At 46.7% G+C, this 15,098-nt stretch overlaps 1 protein-coding gene across 4 annotated transcripts in view; it reads left to right on the forward strand.

The window, feature by feature from the left end:
• Window positions 1-15,098, forward strand: part of MYO9A (myosin IXA) — a 174,507-nt gene that overhangs the window by 139,313 nt on the left and 20,096 nt on the right. For 3 of the 4 annotated variants that reach the window (XM_039723357.1, XM_039723354.1, XM_039723356.1), the window contains 11 exons: window positions 995-1,138; window positions 1,799-1,838; window positions 2,747-2,869; window positions 6,337-6,417; window positions 7,286-7,396; window positions 8,399-8,521; window positions 9,009-9,158; window positions 9,385-9,695; window positions 10,600-12,225; window positions 13,527-13,605; window positions 14,098-14,310. In XM_039723357.1, the coding sequence (XP_039579291.1) occupies window positions 995-1,138; window positions 1,799-1,838; window positions 2,747-2,869; window positions 6,337-6,417; window positions 7,286-7,396; window positions 8,399-8,521; window positions 9,009-9,158; window positions 9,385-9,695; window positions 10,600-12,225; window positions 13,527-13,605; window positions 14,098-14,310 (3,001 nt within the window). The remainder of the gene's footprint in view (window positions 1-994; window positions 1,139-1,798; window positions 1,839-2,746; window positions 2,870-6,336; window positions 6,418-7,285; window positions 7,397-8,398; window positions 8,522-9,008; window positions 9,159-9,384; window positions 9,696-10,599; window positions 12,226-13,526; window positions 13,606-14,097; window positions 14,311-15,098) is intronic. The other variant, XM_039723355.1, reaches the window with a different exon arrangement.

Here is a 15,098-nt window from a genome sequence, read left to right on the forward strand (position 1 = left end):
CGCCTGAGGCCACGTTTAAACCACCGTGTCCTTCAGCATCCCATGACCTGGTGCAGCCTGGAGTCTCCTCCTGGTCCTTTTCCTCCTGTCTGAGATAACTTGAGGGGGGGTGCATTGCAGTCCCCACATCCTTCCTTTTATTTCCTTTATTTCCTTTATATCCTTTTATTTCCTTTATATCCTTGCTTTTATTTCGTATGATGATTTCTGCAAGGCTGATAAAAATTTTAGAATTTAAAACCCCCAACAAACCATTAAAAACCCACCAAGCCAAAAGTATTTTGGTGGGGTACTGCCCATAAGGGGCTTCATGTCCCCTAGACACCACTGGAAGGCTCCTCATCTCTAGAAATTGCTTGTCCTGATGTGTAGTTTGGTCAAGTATCCGTTTCCATCCCTCCAAGAGAGGATTTTGGTTCCTCTCCTTGTTTCCTTTAGCCCTTCTGAAGCCAGGTGAGCATTTCTGGAGACCACAACAGTTATGCTCTGTGGCAGAGGGGACCAGATTGAGTGACTGATTTGTAATCAGGTCCCAGAGAGTGATTCTGGGTCAACCCATCCATCCAGCTGGGGCTGACATCCATCTTTGTGGCAAATAATGAGTTTATTGCAAATTAGACTTGCTTTTTCTTTTCTGAATGGAATGATTGTGTGAATTTGAGGAGATATAGTCAGCACCAGATGTCATGGCCTTGTATCCTTCAGACCACTAAAGGTATCTAGAGGTATCTGCAGACCCAACGTTTCTCTCTGGGAGAGCTGTTGTTGTCCTGCTGTTAATTTGTTCCTTTTGTGAATATTTGGTCTTTGAGAGGTGCTTTAGTAGATTATGGTTTCATGTGCTGTCTGGCACCAGGGATTCATCCCATGGCAGCAAATGAACAATGGAAAGAAAAAAAGAGCAGCTCATTTTCTACCAATGGGTTATTTTAGGATCTGTTTTCATCATGGAACCATGGTTTTTATCTCTTCCTAACGGTGTCTGGTGTTGCAGGGATGCCTTTGGAGTTGGCTGGAATGGCCGGATGGGGATGAGGCACAACAGGCTCACCAGCCCTGGCACCTTCCTGGACAAAGATGGGATATTTGTCAACACCACCAACAGCAAACTGCTGGAGAGGGCCCATGGCATCCTCATGTCAGTACCCAGGAGAGGATCTGGGGTTTACTCCTGCAGCACAATGAGCAGCAAGGGTAGTTAGGGGAATGTAAATAGCCAGGATATAAAACTCTCAGGGTGCCAAGTACACTCGGAGCTGTCTCCCAGCTGGGTCAAAGCAACCCCAGTACATTTGACAGGTCTGATTTAATTTGTCTCATTCATTCAGAATGACAGACAAAAGGAAGAAAGAGAAGGAACAAACCTTCTGGTCACACCAGTCTGGAGATACAGCAGCCATGTAATGCAGTCACACTTTTAACATCTTATCCAAATTTCCATTATAAATTTTCTGGGCAGAGGATATTGATGATTCTCACTGCAGCCTCCTCGAAGGTTCAGGGAGCATCCCTGGGTGGCTGGAGTGAACATGGGGTTTGGAAAGCAGGAGGCTGGTCAGTCATTTTGTGACCTGGCTTCTTCCCTCTTCCCAAATTGCCAGCATACCATCATTTCCAGTGCAACCATTCCCATTAATTGGATACACCCCTCTCAGCCTGCAGTATGCAGGGGCAGCCCCATTTCAGTGCTGGCTACTGGCAACAGCTGCTCAGGGGGATGTGGAGGGGCTGGTTTCACAAACTCCTCCAGTCCACAGCTGCACTGTGGATTAACCTGAGCCATTTATTATCTCCCCAGGCGAAATAAGAACTTCAAAGCCAAACCCAGTCTCCCAAAGGTGAGTGAGAAGCAGCATTTTCCCCCTTGTGGTCTGGGGGTTAAGGCTGTAGCACAGTCATGTGATGCTGCTGGATATGAAGAAGACCATTGTGTCTACACCAAGACTTTGGTCAACTCAGCTCTGTTTAGGGCTCTTTAATTCATATAAACCCAAAGGATTTCAGCCCTGATTTCTGCTGGGAGAGAGAGATACGAGCACTTGCATCCTCCTTAGAGCCACTCTGTCTCCTTTTTCTCCTTCTGAGGAGTATGTACATGCTGCTGAAATTTAATAACTAAATCTCTAAACTAAAAGGAGCAAGTAAGTGATGCAGGAGAGCTGGTACCTGATAGACAACGACCTTTTTACTTTCCCTTTGTCTTGACTACATATATTATATTTTAAGAGATGCCAGGACATCTGTTGTCCCTAGAAGAATAAGACATTTTGTGGTCCTCACTGATGCTTCATCCGTGGTCAGAAACTGAGCACCAGGAGAGGAGCAAACATTGTTTTTGCTCCTCTCTATGTCCATCTTGCATCTTGAGAGGCACTGATGCAATTCATCAATGAACTGCTCGTTAACAGTGAGGAGAATCCCAGAATCATAGGATGGTTTGTGTTGGAAAGGACCTTAAAGGTCATCCAGTTCTACCCCCTGCAATGGGCAGGGTCACCTTCCACTGGACCAGGTTGCTCCAAGCCCCATCCAGCCTGGCCTTGGACACTGCCAGGGATGCAGGGGCAGCCACAGCTGCTCTGGGCACCCTGTGCCAGGGCCTGCCCACCCTCACAGGGAAGCCATCCCCCAGTGTTCCCTGTTGGATTACCTCACCTAAGGAAACCCTGTGAGGGTAAAGGAGAGATATAGCAGATGGTGTGATGGTGGCATCTGGATTTTCTATGGATTCTCTCTTTTTCCACAGCACTTGCTGGATGTGAAGTCCCTCAAGCACCTCACCAACCTGACGTTGCACGACCGCATCACCAAATCTCTCCTCCACCTCCATAAGAAGAAAAAACCACCCAGCATCAGTGCCCAGTTCCAGGTGAGCCCTTTCCTCTGATGGAGAGAGGGAAACCCCTGTTCCCTGTTGGATTACCTCACCTAAGGAAACCCTGTGAGGGTAAAGGAGAGATATAGCAGATGGTGTGATGATAACAGCTGGATTTTTTTATGGATTCTCTCTTTTTCCACAGCACTTGCTGGATGTGAAGTCCCTCAAGCACCTCACCAACCTGACGTTGCACGACCGCATCACCAAATCTCTCCTCCACCTCCATAAGAAGAAAAAACCACCCAGCATCAGTGCCCAGTTCCAGGTGAGCCCTTTCCTCTGATGGAGAGAGGGAAACCCCTGCTCCAGGCACTCTCCTGCCCCATCCCCTGCAGCATTTAGGCCATGAATCCTAAGGGCTTGAGGGAACTGGGAGACATGGCAGGTATTTAAAGGGTGCAAATGGAGAGTGGGGATGGGTATCATGGGGGATGACGTGGTGGAGCAAGGTGGAACATGAGGATGAGCTGCAGGAGATGCTGGTGCATCCCTGTCCTCTGGTACCTCATACTGTGGTGCTTTCTCCCCCAAGTCCAGAAACCATCAAATCCCCAAATCACGTTTTTTGCAGTCTTTATACTCTCATCCAGCATAATCTGTTCTGAGACAGAATGGGAATTTTAATAGGGGCAGAAAAGTCAGAATCCTGCTGCATTATCTCCTGGTGAGCAGGGGAATTCAGAGGAGGGATCAATCTTGTGTTGTCAGTGAGGTGTGCCAGCCAGCCATCCCTAGGGTTGGTGCAGGGAAAATAATCTTCCAAGGACTTGGCACTGCTGGGCTCACAGTTGGACTCAATGGTCTTAAAGGTCTTTTCCAACCTGAATGTGATTGTTCTATATGTTCATCACGGCTTGGAAACTGCTACAGGACATGTGCACGAGCAGGTGGTAATAATAGAAAGCAGCTTTTCACTTAAAATCTGTGTTCTAAGCATGTCTGGGTTGGTTTTGACTTGTAATTTTGACTGCTTTGGGGTTTTTTTGGAGATGTGGTTTATATTTAGGAAGTCTCTATGTGTAGGTGTGGGTAAGAGTAAATAATTAAAAATACATGCACACACATGTGTATATCTAATTTGCAGAATGCACATCTGTAAATTTATATATTTAGCCTTGTCTAATCTAATGGTGTTCTGGTCAAAATTCACTCCTGCAGAGTTTAATTCATACCCATGGAGGGGTTGAAGCAGGGATGTCTTGGAGTGAAAGGCCTTCCCAAAACCTATTTATGCTCCCAACAAAATTCTGAAAAGCCCCGGGGAACAAAATTGATATTTTTTTGTATATTTTCACAGCACATTCAAATCAAAGATCCCTAATTTCAGTGAGCACTTGTTAAAGAGAATAATTTTAAGGGACAAAGCAGCAGCATTGCTTTTTTAATCAAGAGCAAACTAATAAAATTGCAGTGCATGGAATTGGGTCACAGGCAGGAAACACAAATGTTTCCTAACGTGGTTTTTTTTTGCAGAGAAACACTGCTTTGGCTAATACCTCAACACCAGGCTTGCAGCTGCTCCATCTCCTGTGGATTTCCACTATCCCTAGACTTAGGCTAATCTGTAGGGGAAATAGCTGCCTCAGAGTGTGCTCCAGGAGCAGGGATGGCTTTCACAGAGTAAAACAAAACCACCCATACCTAAAACTGTAGAGCTCCCCTTTAACCCACATACAGGTGATGCCCTGGAGACAGAGATGGAAGGGTTCCTGAAAGGCTGAGTTCAGGTGCTGAAGGAGTGGGTGGCTGGAAAGTTTTGCTGGCAGAGGGACAAAGGAGATGGGTACAGGGTTAATCCAGCGACCTCACATGTCCTTTGTGGATTCCCGACCACCAGATGGCAGAGGGTGCCTGGACCATCTGCCTCAGTCAGGATGGCCCCGAGGGAATGGAAATGCCCCCCTCCTATGTGTCCTGCACGTCCCATTCCCACCATTTCCAGCTCTGCTTGCTGGACTTTCAACAAAGGGTTGTGTCCCTTGAGTATCCCCTCTCCCTCCCACTAGCCTGTGTGGGCACACTGGGTTGCTGCAGCATTGCTGCTGATTGAAAGCTCCCAATAGGCTTCTTTTGTGTAAAAATGAGTAATTTCAGATTTTAAGAAAACCAGGAGCATGCCAGCAGAAGTCTGCCACGTCATGGCATTCCTGCTGCTCCCTGGGACAGGAGCAGGGATATTTGCATGAAGTTAATGTACATAACACAGCTGCATCACATGTGCGTGGGATCCATCCCTTGCTCCTTCCAAAATCCTGGATGTGAATGAACATCCAGGATTTTCATGTTTTTCTAAACATGAAAGGCTTCCCATAAAGATGTCTTTGAAATGATCAGAAGGAAAAAAAGGCTTCCTGTGAGCCAATCTGTGGAAAAAATACTTCTTTGTAATACTACACCAGTTGATTAACTCCTGTATTCCAAAATTTATAAGTCTGCTTATAATAAATGTGACAGAATATCCTTTACATGACTGAGTTTTTAAACTCAGTTAAAATCAGCAGTAATCAACTCCCTGGCACTTTACCAATGACATGTTTGTAATGTGCTCAGCAATTAGAGATGCCCAAAGTATTTATAGGGCACAGTAAAAAAATGTGGCTGAGTAGCCTGGCCAGCACTGATGGACTCAGCACACTCTGGTTTTCAGCCTGGTTTTATTCCAAGAGCTTGTGATTCATCCCAAAAAGTCAAAGGTTTGCAAGGTGAAGGGATAACTCAGCATGACATCCCACTGCAGCAGCTGGCTGTAGAGTGATGCCAATGTAAATTCACTTTTATGGGAGAGGCTTTTAATAGTGATGAATAAATAAGGAGAAATAGAAAAATGGAACCAGGAAACCCCTCGATTCTCAGTGATCCTTCAGTCAGGAGCATGCCAGCATTGAAGCTCTTCTCTAAAAACAAACTGTGAAGTGTTCAGGGTTGCAGGCTTCAAAAATATTTGTGAATTCCCAATTTTGCCTTGGCAAAACTTTCATTTAAAAAAATTCATTTTTAGGCCAACAGTAAAGTTTTGACAATTAAAAATCAGGAGTAAATCTTGCCTGGAGTCACTTTTAATAAAGGAAAATTTGATTTGTATTTAAAAAGCATTGTGGGAACATAAAAACCAAAACATCAGTGATTGTTTGGTGCCAGGTGTAAATTCTTGTCTAGAAGCTCCCATTCATGGCTGGAAGAGGCTTGTGGTGTGGAGTGGGATGGGAATTTGGGCTCCAGGGAAGACAGAGATCTGAAAATCCAGCCCAGCATTATATTTATCTTTGATTTCTTCGTTGGGGCCAAAGACAAAATCAGCCAAGTTGCTTGTGCTAAAACCCTCATTTGGGAGAACAATTTCCCATGTGCCTCATTTACTCATAATTAATTCCAATTTATGTTGGTCTATGATTTAAGCATTTGGATTTTCATTATCCCCTGTGGTGTCCTCTCCCTTCCCTGTGTCTCCTCTGTTGCAGGCATCCCTCAATAAGCTGATGGAGACCCTGGGCCAAGCAGAGCCATATTTTGTCAAGTGCATCCGATCCAACGCCGAGAAGGTAAATGCCATCCTGAGAAAGCAAGATCCTGCTAGAAATCAGCTTGGGAATATTTTTTTCCATTTTTACAGGGAGTTAGTTAGGAAACAAAGCCTCAAGTGGAGCTGAATTTAGAAGATTTGGACAAGGGGAAGCATGGTTTTATCACTTGGGTGTCACTCTTGATAAACTCACTGGCTCTTCTTATATTTGTAGAAACACATGTATGCAAATAATAGTATTTTAATTTATATGAAAAATATATTTGTCTTAATAAATGAATTCAACTCCTTTGAAGTTTCTGACCAGCCATAAGAGAGATTTATAGAACCATGAATTCACTTGTGCTGGGTCTGAGCCCTGAAGCTTCCTTAAAATAATGTTTCCATAGGTAAAAGCAGATACTTTTAGAATAAACTGCATTGATCACACTGAATCATATTTCTTGAATTTTACTTTACATAATTGTGTCATGGACCAAGGACCCTCAGTTCAAAATGTAGGGATCCTTTGTAGATTAATCCTTCAGAGTTTTATCCAGGCATTTAAAGCTGAAGCTTTTTGCTTTGGAGATTATTTACTTGCTCAAAATATTATCCATTAACTATGCCCTTGGGGACTCTTTTTCAATTGAAATGCAAAAAATCTTTTTTTATGGCTTTATCTCTCTAGTGAGCTGTTTGAAAGTCTCAGAAGCAAACAGGATTCAATCCCAGTGGGATTAGCTTGGTTCCTGGGGACCCACATTCCCTCCCTCCTGTAGCATCGCTGACAATGTGTTTGTCATGCACATGTGCTCCATCTGCTGAACCCTTCACCCATCCATGCACTTAAAAGCTTCAGGGAAAGGAAATATTTGCTCATCCTTGGTCTGGTTTTCCCCTTGCAGCTGCCCCTGAGGTTCAGTGACAGCCTGGTGCTCCGGCAGCTGCGCTACACGGGGATGCTGGAGACCGTGCGCATCCGCCAGTCAGGATACAGCTGCAAATACTCCTTCCAGGTGGGCTACAATGGCCTCTGTCTTCCACCACCTTTAGCATCATTAGCAGAGTCAGCTGAGTGTTCCTGGTGCATTTTTTTATCAGGGTAATTAATTTCTAGCCCTTGGAAGGCAGTGGATGTAACAGGCTCTTCTCTGCCTATGAGCCAGTCTAGACCTCAGGGAGGGCTGTGAGCCCCCTGCACCATGATTTTTGAATAAAACCAGGGGGGTTTTTTTGTAACATGGGGATGTTTTTCCTTTTCCTTTCCTTTTGGAAAAAACTGATTTTGCACTGATTTTTGTTCTCTTCTGCATCTGGAATTACCAGGAGCAGTGTTAGCCCAGCTATGTTGGCTGTGTCCCATCAGGAGGATGAGATGCATCCTCTGAACTGCTGGAGTTAGCCAGCTTTTCCTGTTTTCCTCTTTCCCATGTGTTTGCCAGGTTTTGTGTACATGTCGGTCCTTTCATGCTTTGCTGGTGCTGATTGGTTTCCTGCTTGTGGCTGCTTTGGGGCAGATGTCGCGTTCTGCACAGCAGCTGTTCAGAAAAAGAAAAATGCTCAGCATTTTTTTGCCGTGAGCAGGGATCCCAACCTTGCTTGGGAGGATCTATCCTCTTGTACCTCCTTCACTCTTTGAATCCTCCCGGCAGTAACGGCTGGAGCATCTCAGGGATGTTTTGCAGATGTTGGTATCCACCTTCCGTAGTCGCCCTTGCTGGGGATTTGGAGCATTTTTTTGCTTGGGTTGACCCTGTGGCTCCTACAGAGCCTCTCCTCCCACACTGAAAAATGTTTGAACCTTGCTGGGTCCCTGCTTTGATGTCTTTCCCATCAAACCACAAATGTTGGATGAATCTTGGTGTTCCTTGGTGCATAAAATGTTATCTGTCCTTCTGCTCAACTCCAGAGGTCTTGTTTCATGTGGCCAGTGGAGCAAATCTGTTATTTATGGGAGAAAGAAGCAGCAGGACCCAACTAACCAAATCTTGGTGTTGTTTTTTTCTTTTCCTTCTCAGGATTTTGTGAACCATTTCCATGTCCTTTTGCCACAAGGGATCAGCCCATCTAAGCACAATATCCATGATTTCTTCCGGAAGATAAAACTCGATCCAGACAATTACCAAGTTGGAAGAACAATGGTAAATGTTCATCCTCAGCTCAGCCTTTAAGACACAGATATAACATTTGCCTGTATTTCTGTCAGATAAATTAATATCTATATATGGTTTTAATTAATGAAACTATTTTTCTTCTGTTTACCAAAAATCAGCTATTTAAATGAAACTTTTAATATTATTAACATAGAAGAGTAAGGAATAATATTGTTTTGTTATTGATTGTAGCAAGGCAGCCTCAAAAAACTCACGTCCTCCAAAATCTCTGTGTGTGTGTAGACTTGGCTTGATACAACAGTCTTCATTTTGCCTCCCCTGATGGGAAAACTCTGTAATTCAGAGCTTAGACAGTCACAGGCTGTTGTGAAACTGCTGAAACCTGTTAGAGGTGCCTTCACAAAAATCAGCTCCTCAACTTTCCTGGGAGCATCCAGTACACAGAAACCAGGAGGATTTGACTTGTGGTCTGGGAAGCTTTCCACACTAGTGTTTTTTGGGTTGTTTTGGCCAGGTTTTCATGAAGGAACGGGAGCGGCAGCTTCTGCAGGACCTGCTGCACCAGGAGGTGCTGCGGAGGATCACGCTGCTGCAGCGCTGGTTCCGCAGCCTGCTCTGCAGGAAGCAGTTCCTGAGCCTGCGGCACGCGGCCATCAGCATACAGGTGGGTGCTGGTGCTGGACTCCAGTGCAAGTTACCATCCCCAAGTCCCACAGACAGAGCCAGTGGGTTAAATCAGCTCTCCTGTCCAAGGAAGGAGCTTGCAATCAGGATTGACTCCCTCTGCCATAATAAGTTGGGAATGGTGGGGAGCTGGAGAGGTTGCATGAAGGCAGGTACTGTCCCTTCACACAACACCCATTACAAGGAATCCCCTGCTGTGTTTGCAGAGATTTTGGCGAAGCTACCAGAGCCGAAAAAAAGGCAAACCATCCCCAGACCCTCTGGTTCTCAACAAAGCCGCCGTCATCCTTCAGACCCACTGGCGAGGCTTCGTGGAGCGGCGGCGGTTCCTGCAGATGCAGTTTGCAGCCCATCTCATCCAGAGCTGCTGGCGGGAGCACGCCAGGCGCCGGCACGCCGCAGCCACCAGCATCCAGGCAGCCTGGCGGGGACACCGGGGCCGGCAGGCGTTCACAGCCCGCAGGAGCGGGGCCGTGTGCCTGCAGGCCGCGTGCCGCGGGTATTTGGCACGGCAAAGGTAACACCATTGGCCTCGGGTACAGGGGAATGTGTTTTTGGTGATGCTCACAGGGTGGTAGGTGTGAATCAGGGCACTACGGTGACTTACACAGAGCAGTGTCCCTTCGTGTATCCATGACCCTCTCCTGACCTGCCCTGGTCCTTCGTTTGCCCACGCTTTCTAACAATTTAGTTGCATGTCCTGCTCTTGGAATAAGCAGAGCCTATTTCAGGTTGGAGCACGTAGGCAGTGCAAAGCCAAGGCCATAAATACTCTCAAGGGGTTTTTTTTTCCTCTTGGCAGCAGCACCAGTTTAAGTAGCCTATTTTTAACTCAGATTGCCTCACCAGTCTGGTTGCTGCGCTGGCTCACAAGGACAAGGGATACCAGAGCCAGCCGCTGTGGAAGGCACACATTTTCCAGCCATGCCTTGGCTCTCTGTCCAGGGGGCAGGTCACAATTCACTCTCCAGAGGTGTTGCCTGCAAGGTGTGGAGCACCTTAACATCGCTTGGAACATTTGGGAGCTGAAGAGAGCTCTTGGTGCTGGGCACAAGTCCCTGCTAAGTTGTTCCAGACGCAGTCCGGGCAGGATGGCGAAGATGGAGAAGCCAAGGAGGTGCGATGGGTTAAGCTTTTCTGGCTCTAACAGCTTATGCAGGAGCTAGACCAGGAATGGAGGCTGGACCTGCTGCTGTCAGCACGAGGGGAGCTTTCAGGTGCGTTGGGGCAGCCCTTCAGTAGCAGAGATGGCAGAGGAGGAGGAGGTTTAAAACCGAATGTGCCTTGTCTTGTACCAGATGTGCAAGGAGGGTTCTTGAGATGCTGCTGGTGGTGAGGTGATGGTGGTGGTGGTGATAAGTGCCTTGAAGGGTTCTGAGTGGATGCAGAGCTGAATATCCTGGTTTTCTGCTTTCTTCCAGGTTTAGAGCTTTGAAAGAACACCAGTTAAAAGAGATGCAGCTGGAGAATGGCCTGGCAGGTAGAGAAGAGGATGGACTGGAAGCAGATGGTTTGGAAATTAAGGGCTCAGACCCATCTAAGTGGGAGGACAGCTCATTTGAAGATCGAGTGAGAGCTGTAGAACAACATAAATCACTGATGGAGAATAATCGGGTGAATCACGTGGACCCACTGGATACTTCCCTGTACAAAAGGCACGAGAGAGCCAGCAGCCAGAGTGGGATGGACACCGAGGAGGAGATCATCGTAAGAGAGAGGCCCAAGTCGCTGGAGGATCTCAACCAGAAAAAAGTGGTTCGTGCAAAGAGGGAAAGCCGGAGGATGCGGGAGCTGGAACAGGCCAAGTTCAGCCTGGAGCTGCTCAAGGTGCGCTCCACGGGTGGGCTGTCACCCTCAGAAGAGCAGCGCTGGTCCACCGAGCTGGTGTCCGAGGCACTGCATTCCCCTCAGGGAACCCCGGAGAGCGAGAGCTCTCAGGGGAGCTTCGAGTTGTTAAGCAGTGAAGATACCTCAAGTAGTAAACTCATTTCTTTAGTCTTAGATGAGCATGATACGCAGTCATTTTCCATGGAGTCCCTGCCCAGCAGTCCCCAGGCTCAGCTGCAGGAGAAGCCTTTCTGTGCAGGGGATGGGAACAACGATTTGCCTGGCTGCAGACAGACCCCAGCAGACACGGTGCTGCCCGATAACCTCACCAGGAAGGAGCGTGGGGTTGGTGACCCCCAGAATGTTATAAAGACTCACCCAAGAGAAACCCTCCTTTCCAGCAACCTCCCCACTTTCTACGTTCCACCACAAGACAGTGTGAAGGTGAAGATGGTGGAGAATAACCTGAGGAATAAAGCAGTGGAAAGAGAGGAAAGGACAGTTATGTTCCCCGAGGTCAGGAAGGACTCTGAACCAGACCAGGGTAAAGCCTTGGAAGAAGAGGAGGAAAAGGATAAACCCTCTAACAAGAGAGAGGAACGTGGGACCATGTCAGCATCACGGGCCCTTTCTCCAGGTTCTGTCATTAAGAGACTGGAAAAGCTCAATGTGGAGAAGGAGGAACGGCAAAAGCAGCTTCAGCTGCAAAATGAGAGGGAGATGATGGAACAGATTCGTCAGCAGAAGGAAATTCTGGAGAGACAGCGCAAAGCCTTCGAGCAGCAAGGGAGGGTAGAGGCTTTGCAGAGGACAGAGCAGAGCAGAGTGAAGGACCCTTCCCTCAAACCAGCCAAAAAACCAGACAGCCGGCCTCAGTCCGTCCTCATCCTGCACCCCCAGAGCAGAGGGGAGCACAGCCCCACCCCAGGCATGGCTCCAACCCTAGCAGTGGACATCAAGGGTCTCACTGTTGGGACCAGGGGAAGCTCTCCAGCCCACAGTGCCCCCAAAGACCGACCTGTCAGCATGTTCGTGGAGCGAAGAGAGGGTCTGGAACCCCGCTGCCATTCCAAACCAGCTCTGGACCCCAAGGACCACCCAGGCAGCCATTTCTCAAGGACGGAACGCCTCCGGCAACCTCGGATGCCCAGCCAGGCCACTGAGGAGACGAGGGCAAGCTCCATGTTCTTCACACCAAAGGACAATCCCTTTGGCCTCCAGTGAGTAAAGAGATGGTGGGCTTTCTCCTGTGCTGTGTCCATAGGCTTTCTCCTGTGCTTTCTCCACAGGCTTTCTCCTGTGCTTTCTCCTGTACTGTGTCCATAGGCTTTCTCCATGGGCTCTTTTTCTGCTAGGCACCTTTTTGTACAAAGGGTTCAGAACATTGTTTCTGGAGTCTGCACAAACCTCATAGTTAAACAAAGGGTTCTTGATCTTCTAGCTACTAGGAGGTCAGAGGGAAAGGAAAAAGACCTGGAATATGATTTCCCAGGTTCTTACAACACTATATAATCCAGGGGAGATAATCATGAACATGAGCAGGTGAAGAGAGTCAATAAGCAGGCTCAATACTGTTGTTATTTACCCTGCATGAACGGGGATAGGAGTTTATTTCTCAAGGTGAAACACGATGAATAAGTTCTTAGTATTTTTGGGTAGTTGAAATAGAAATTACTTGATGAGGCAGAAAATTCCAGGATTTTCCTTGTTTACCATATAATTAGTCCAGCAAATACATGTGGGCACTGACCATTGCTAGATGAAAAAACACCAGCTCTCCAGAGAGAGATTGGGTGTGAGTGCTCTTTGTAGACCGTATCATTCATATATGTAATTAATTACAGCTGTAATGGACTTAGCAGTTGCTCAGCTCCGTAGCTTTGCTTAACCTTGGGCTGCTCCAGGGTCTGGAGATGGCAGCAAGATCCTGGGACAACATTTTTTCCCACTCTGTTGTGTTGCTTAAGGCACCTTGCCTAATTTTGGGGTGGTTTTGGCCATATAGCTCAAAAAAGGATATAAATCACCCTCCTAAATCCTGCTGCACCCTTTCCAAGGCAAAAGCTCCCAGTGAATGACTTTTGGCAAATCAAGGTACCTCCAAGTATAGTAGTCTTGTGGTTTCTGTGCTGTTGTGACAGGAGAAGATTCCTGCTGAAAATTTCTTTTCCTGGTTCATGTGCAACATGAACAAGCAACAGGAAGAAAAAGACATTAAGAATTGCCATATTTTAATAGTTAATTTTAATTAATTCTGCAACAGAATAGTCACATTAGAGAATCCCAAAATACAAAGATACAATCCATAACCACCTTGCTGTTTAAAGTTGACAGCCTGAATGTTTTCTCTTCTTGTCTTGTGGTATTAAGTCCAGTCCCGAAGAATTCCAAGCAATTCCTAAACTGTGTGACCTCATACTTGCAATTTAGTCTTGACTGCTTGGACTCCCAGGATCTGGGCTAGCATGGTGGGAAGGCTTTTGGGAGAGGATGAAAGATCTCTGTTCTTTTTGTGTTTCAGCAGAGAGGCAAATCATCAGTGCCTTTCCAAGGGTGAAACACGGAAGCCATTTAAGATGCCGGGGTCTGGCAGAGGCGAGGTGAGTTGTGATTTGTTTATTTTCTCTTTCCATTGAAAAGGGCGAAAAATAACTTAGTTGGCCAGTTTTCCCTCAAAAGCTTCAAAGAAGTGAGCTCTGAAGCACAAGGGCTGCTAGACATGGGAAAGGGGATATGACAGCACAGTAACCTCCACACCTTCTCTTAAAATAAAAAGCCCTGTAGGAATAATTTGTAGCAGCTCTGGATAAAAGGATCCCGTGATCCTGATGGCAAACACTGTCCAACGCCGTCTTGTCTTGGTTTGGTTTAACGTCTCCGTTTGAGTGACACCCATGATTGTCCATTTTCACCGTCCTGTCTTAGTTTTTGTGCTTCCTGGTCCTTTGCTGTTTTCACTAGACATAATACAGCATCCCCTCCATGGGGTGCAGTGGCACTCAGAGACGTCTTAAGGCTACATGGGTAGAGTCTCCTTTTTACTTTAAAACCCTTCTTTTCGTTTTGTTTTGTTTTATCCTTTGGTCAAGCAGGTGCCCAGACCGAGCCATAAAAAGAAAGCCCGCATGGCGCGGACGCGCTCCGATTTCTTGACTAGAGGTACTTTTGCTGATGGGGAGGGGGATACGGAGGAAGAGGATTACGATGGCAGTTTTGAGTTCCTTCTCTCCTCTGAGCACCCTCCTCACGCCCAGGCGGTGCCCGCAGCCCGCCTGGGGCAGGCCTGTTACAGTGACTCCGAAATGGTAATTGTGTCCAGCGTGGTGGGGAAATGAAAGCGGAGCTGCGGGAGCCTTTCTTTGCTAACCTTAGCTGCACTGATCCCTCCACTGCTTCTTTTCCCACTCCCAAGGATGCTCTAGATGGGTAAATTTGGCAAATACGGTAGAAACAGAGGCGAAGTCATGGAATCACAGAATCACGGAATGGTATGGATTGGAAGAGACTAAATCTCTAAATCTCAATCTCAAAACCCCTTCCACTAGACCAGGGTGCTCAGCGCTCCATCCAAGCTCTGTTTCTTGCTCCTGGGTTGATTAGATATCCCCCACACTTCCCACAGTTTTCCTGGAGCATTACAACTTGTATTGCACAATTACCTGTTTTGGGGGCTTTAACCTCATCCTCCCATTGGAAGCTTTTGATCTAAAAATGGCCTATATAAATCTGTAAAAAAAAGAAAGTAAATATGTTCAAAGAGCAACAGACAAAATTATGTAAATCCTGCAGCTTCTTTTACTTTTGATTTTTTATGCTTAACCACAATATTCAGTGATTACTTGGTCCTCAGTTATCAGAGTGATGCTGGCAGACAGCAGCTCAGAAAAAGCAAAATCATGGAAATTGGGCAATGAAAACATAGTGAGAGTGGGAAATAGTGGGTTTGAAACAAGGACATCCAACCAAAGCGTTTTTTCCAAGCACAGTGACAAGTATCCCTTAGCAGGTCTGACATGAGCCAGTGCAGTGGATCTTTTCCATCCCAGGCTTAATCTCCCACCCACATAAGCTGCTTTTGGAAAATCCCAAACCG

The sequence above is a fragment of the Passer montanus genome, unplaced genomic scaffold (assembly GCF_014805655.1).
Source record: "Passer montanus isolate IOZ18808 unplaced genomic scaffold, ASM1480565v1 scaffold5, whole genome shotgun sequence".
Taxonomy (NCBI): domain Eukaryota; kingdom Metazoa; phylum Chordata; class Aves; order Passeriformes; family Passeridae; genus Passer; species Passer montanus.